This window comes from Protobothrops mucrosquamatus, unplaced genomic scaffold, assembly GCF_001527695.2.
Source record: "Protobothrops mucrosquamatus isolate PMUCROS unplaced genomic scaffold, P.Mucros_1.0 scaffold36, whole genome shotgun sequence".
NCBI lineage: Eukaryota > Metazoa > Chordata > Lepidosauria > Squamata > Viperidae > Protobothrops > Protobothrops mucrosquamatus.
In genome coordinates, this window is record NW_015386420.1 from 994,123 (window position 1) to 999,891 (window position 5,769).

The 5,769-nt window shown below is 45.4% G+C and overlaps 1 protein-coding gene across 1 annotated transcript in view; it reads left to right on the forward strand.

The window, feature by feature from the left end:
• Positions 1–2,424: 2,424 nt before the first annotated feature.
• Positions 2,425–5,769, forward strand: part of FFAR4 (free fatty acid receptor 4) — a 12,308-nt gene continuing 8,963 nt past the window's right edge. Inside the window, exon 1 of the mRNA XM_015811297.1 lies at positions 2,425–2,952. Coding sequence (XP_015666783.1) covers positions 2,425–2,952 — 528 coding nt within the window. The remainder of the gene's footprint in view (positions 2,953–5,769) is intronic.

Here is a 5,769-nt window from a genome sequence, read left to right on the forward strand (position 1 = left end):
AGAGATCATTAACCAGCGTGACCAATGCCGTTTCCGTGCTGTACCCCGGCCTGAAGCCCGACTGGAGGGGGTCCAGATAATCTGTTTCCTCCAGGTGCCGAGGGAATTGCTGTGCAACCACACTCTCAACAACCTTCGCCACAAAGCGAAGGTTGGAGACTGGGCGATAGTTGGCCAATACATCTGGATCCAGGGAAGGGTCTCAATCTCATTTCAACATTCTAGGAGGACATCTGAATTGCATTGTCTCAGAATTAGATGATTGCTGGAAAGCTTGATGGTGCAGTATTCAGGATCAAGCTCAGTTGATCATGTAGCTTCAAACTGTTTCTCAGGTCAGTCTTAAATGAGGTGATAGTTTACATCAGTGTTCCTCAATCAGGGCAACTTTACCACCTATGGATTTCAACTCGCAGAATTCCCCAGCCAGCCATGCTGGTAATTATGAGAGTTGAACTCCACAGGTTTTAAAATTGTCAGAGCGAAGAAACATTGGTTTAGATTAAAGCATTCTGCAAAGTAAATATTGAGAGGTTCAATAATGAATTCTGATTAGGTTTCTCATCCTAGGCAACCTCAGGTCAACAAAGCAAAGCGTATTGAATTGCAAGTAGGTGATTGTAATACAACCCTTTCAGTGCCACTTTGCATACTAGACTGTTTGTTAATTTGGATTTTAAAACAAGCAATTTATCATATGCTTAAAAGTCATCTGAATGACTGTACAGACCCTGATATTAAATCCTAAACACACTTGAATTTTACTTGGAAGTGCTCAAGATATAACAGAAAGACATGGCTGTCCAACAAGAACCATTCTCCCCTCATGGGAAACAAAGGAAGATGGCAACTGTGGGATCAATGAAGCACATGTATGCATTTTAAGAAAGTGGAATAATACATGTCCTCTAATTAATTTCCAGTATGCTGTCCAGACACCAAGTAGGAGAGGTTGATAAATTGAATGATTCCTGAAGGCAGTTTAGCATGATTTCAGTTCTGAATGGAAAGGCAAGGGAAGTCAGCGGAATACCTGGCAGTAGGAACCAATTAAGTGGTGAGACGTAATATAGGCAATCAGTTCAGTGAAGTAATTGAAGGGATAACTGTAATCTAGGTGGACAGTGTGCTGGGGCCACATCAAAGGAAACCCACAGACTTCCTGCAGTCAGAAAAGCTGCACTCTCTTCTCCTGCAGCAAAAATAAGCAAGCCACATGTCTATGGAGATTCTCATTCCTCCAGACCAGGGGTCTTCAAACTTGGCTCTTTTATGACTTGTGGACTTCAACTCCCAGAATTCCTCAGCCAGGCACGCTGGCTGAGGAATTCTGGGAGGGAAGTCCACAAGTCATAAAAGGGCCAAGTTTGAAGACCCCTGCTCCAGATCATGGTTGTCCCGAAGGTGCTTTTTCAAAAGGCAACTTCTCATCCAACAAGCTTCTTGAGTTCTGACTTCTTGGATGAGAAGCGAAACGCCTTCAAAGAAAAACATCCAGTTGCCTTTTGAAAAAGCACCTTTGGGACCCCAAGCCACATCTTAGGATGGACTGGGACAACTCACCTCAGTCAACTTGCCACAGCCAACTCACCATGGCCAACTTGCCATGAGGCAACTTACTGCAGGACAATTCAATTTAATTATTTTAAAGTAATTAAAAATATTTTAATTATTGTCACTCGCATTTCATTTTGTCCTTCCTTCGGCATCTTTTCTTTAATGATTTTATTTCACTATTTCTTCCATATTAGTGTAAGTCTTGCCCCATGGCGAGTTGGTCATGGCGACTTGTCATAGACTAATCTCCTACATTCTTGTCTAGGATTAAATCCCACTAAATGATGCTCCTTTCTAAACGGGACTTAGGATATTCCCTTCTCGATCCTGCTCCTTCCTTTTTTCTCCCTACATGCGAGCGAGCCAATCCTTACTTGTTCCTCAATCAGCTCCCCTCGCGTCCCCTTTCGTTTTCGGGGTGTGGGTGGGGATGGAAACTAACTCGGCTGGGACGCATTTTCGCTTCCGCTTTTTTTTTTCGACGGCCCGTTCATAAGTCCCATCGGAGGAGGAGGAGGGGGAGGAAGAGGAGGAAGAAAACCTGTTTTAGAACTTGCGGATGGCAGACGGAAGGCAGCGATGCTCGCTACTCTGTGCCACTCACTACCCCTCGTAAAGTCCTGGCTTCCCCTCCCTGCGGCGGGACAGCGCTGCAAGCTCTCCTCCGCCTCCCTCCACTTCCTCGTTGCACAAGCCGCAGCGAGCCTCCCAGGTGCTCAGTCCAACCCAAACTCGCCCTGAAGGAAGGCGGCGGCCGATCGGGGGCCCGAATCCGGGCCCGGCTGCGGGGCTGACAGGACTGGACCGGGAACCGCTGCTGCTGCTGCTGCTGCTCTTCCGCCCGATGCCCCGGGCTCCCGCCTCTCTATGCCCGGAGCCGGGGCTGGCGGGAACGACACGCTCTTCCCCTTCTTTTCGGACTTCAAGGACGCGGCCGTCCGCCTGGGGCTGAGCATCGCGGAGACGGTGGTGCTGGCGTCGATCTTCGGCCTGGCCTTGGTGGCCAACGCGGGCGCCATCCGGCTGGTGCTGCGCCGAAAGGGCCGGCCGGGCGCCGCCAGCTGCCTGGTGCTCAACCTCTTCTGCGCCGACCTGCTCTTCATCAGCGCCATCCCGGTCATCGCGGTGGTGCGCTGGACCGAGAGCTGGACGCTGGGCGAGGCCGTCTGCCACCTGCTCTTCTACCTGATGAGCCTGAGCGGCAGCGTCACCATCCTCTCGCTGGCCGCCGTCAGCCTGGAGCGGGTGGTCAGCATCGTCCGCCTCAAGCCCTCCAAGCCCTGGAAGGGCCGGCTGGTGGCCGCCTGCCTGCTGTCCGTTTGGGTCTTGGCGGCTCTGGCCACCCTCCCGCTCAGCCTCTTCTTCAGCGTCCAGCCGCTGCCCACCAGGGGCCAGGTGAGTTGATCCTGGTGGTGGCCGGCAACAGCACGACCAGCCTGGGGCCCGCAGGACCCTGATATGGCAAGAAATGTAGTGGCAGGTGTACAAAGGCACAACTTTACTACCCACGTCCTAAGCACCACTTACTTACACTCAGGCATTTAACAGAAGGGACTTGGGAGGTCTTCTAGTCCAACCCCCTGCTCAGGCAGGAAACCCTATGTACCATTTCAGGCAAATGGTTGTCCAAGCTCTTCTTCTTAAGAACTTCTAGTGTTGGAAGTTTTATTCATTTATTTCTGATTTTTTTTAGTTAATTTCTCGGCTCCATTAGGGCTGTTTTCCTTGCTCTCCTCCATTTCCCCACATGTCAATTAAGTTAATGACAAGTCAAGATTGCTTAGTGAACCTCAGGGCTGAGGGTGGATTAGAACTGGGATTTCCCTGTGTTAGGTCAGGCTGGAGCCAAACTGTTAAACAGCAACATTCACATGGCTCAGAGTGCAACTTAGCAAATTTCACTTCGAGTTCAGGCCCATCTTAGAGGTATTTAAGCAGAGGCTGAGGGGCTGTCCGTCTGTCAGATGGGCTGTAGTTTCATCCTGTGTTGTGGTTCACAAAGCTAATTCAACAACCTCCAATTTCCCTTCCAAATCATTTTATCATTAGAATAAGGCTGTACATCGCATTCTGTATTACATACGACATTGCACAAAATTCAAAAGATTCTGATGAGCAAGAACATTCAACAGACTTCAGGATGTTGGATGCTCAGGGTGTATTTTGAGAACATGCTACAGCTAAATTGGGGTCTCAAGCTGCTTTGCCTGGATCATTCTGTCCCTAGATCACCAACCTGCCATGTGTCTATCTTAGATCTTGCCAGACGTCCTGCATGTTGAGCACAGAAACCAGGCTTGGCAGAGGGATGATCTTCTCTATACATCTACTGCCAATTTATTATGTTTCTTTGCTGAATATATAGAAGATGAAGTCCTTTGCATGTGCAGCAAAGAAATAAACAGGAGATGGGAGAATGGTTCAGTCCATCTATTCCTAACCAGCCTGAATTTCTGCATTAGCTATGCAGGGAGATTCATCAGCTTCCATTTATCATCAGGCTTGTGATAAAGAACACAAAGAATGTTCTTTTCTTTCATTGCAGACTTTTTTGTTTCTTTTCTGGGTATTTGGCCTCTCATAACTTCTCCATGGGATGCTTGGGCTTCTGAAGGAAGAGTTAAATTCTCCATGTTTTTTAAAAGAGTCTGCTTTATGTTGACCTTGCTGGGGAAAAGACGTTTCTTACCATAGCTTATTATAGAGGAACAGTGAATTGATAAACAAGCCAAAACATGCACCTCTTTTCTTGTACTTTTTTCTTGCAAAGTGGTCACTTACCTACTAGAAATTCTTAGTCCCCTGTGGTAACCAAAACAAGCTTTTCATAATGAACGAGCAAATGATCTGTTTCTTGCTAGATCAGGATGTAGGGATCTCTGCATTTTGATCTTATAGGTTTCCTGCTATGGAGATTCCAGATACCAATTTTAAACAGGAGAACAGTGTGGAGGATACTGAAACAAGAGTAAAAATCTCAGTAAAGGAAACTTCTAAAATAAATTTTACAAATCTCAGTCTCTTCTGTGGGAGTACAAATAACGTTATGGATTAGCATGAGTCTCAAGTGAACTATCACTTGATTGCTTTTCCTTCTATTCCTTCTTGTGTGGCCAGGAAGAGAAAGAAGCCTACTTATGTGCCAGTTACAAACTCCAGTCCAGGTCTGATTTAATGATTTTCAAAAACAGAGTAATGAGCATGAGAAAGACACAAGGGATCAATTTTATTTTCTAATAGAAGGGGGTGAAATTTGCAGACCCAGACTTGCTTCTGAGGGGATAAACCCTGTCTAGGTTCTATGACACACATGCTGCAGATTTGGAGGCAATATGTTAAATTCTGCTTTTTTATAATGAGCCTTGTCTTTACCTGTGAGTTTGGGAGATAATTGTATTACATTTGCAGACATGGCTGCTTCTCCTCAGCATATAAAAACTGCCATGCACCAGGAATGCAAAGGATAATTCCCTGCCCCCAGTCCATATATTGATTTATCTATTTAGTAAATAATATCTACAAATAATGTCAATATTTTCAGGGAGGAAACCTGCCAAATTATAGGTTACAAATTACAAATAGGGATGCAGAGAGCTTAAAGCTAAATACCTTTCTATGTTGTTTTCTAAAACAGGTAATTCTGTAATTATTGTTTTTGAATAGAATTAGAGAACCAAAGGCAAATGCCATTTTCAAGATAGTGTGATTGGAAAACCTCTGGTAAATCAGTCCATAAGATTTGAAAGTAGACTTGTCAGTTGCTTAACTTCAGCCATCTTCCTTCCATCTCTTTCCATCTTACCATTTTAAATGTAATGTTTCTTCTCCCCCCCCCAAACCTCTATGATTTTGTAGGACAATGTAAATGCCAGTATATATACAGAAGTGCCCTGGATGTTTTGATTTAGTTTGGTTTGCTTAATAGAGATTACAATTTATCTCTGGAGTGTGATGTAGCTGAATTCAATTCAGAGTGAATTCAGTGCATGTATTTCATCTGTCTTTCTCTCTTATCTATCTATCTATCTATCTATCTATCTATCTATCTATCTATCTATCTATCTATCTATCTATCTATCTATCTATCTATCTATCTTGAACCGAGGTGGTGCAGTGGTTAGAATGCAGTACTGCAGCTACTTCTGCTGATTACTGGCTGCCAGCAGTTCAGCAGTTCGAGTCTCACCGGCTCAAGATTGATTCAGCCTTCCA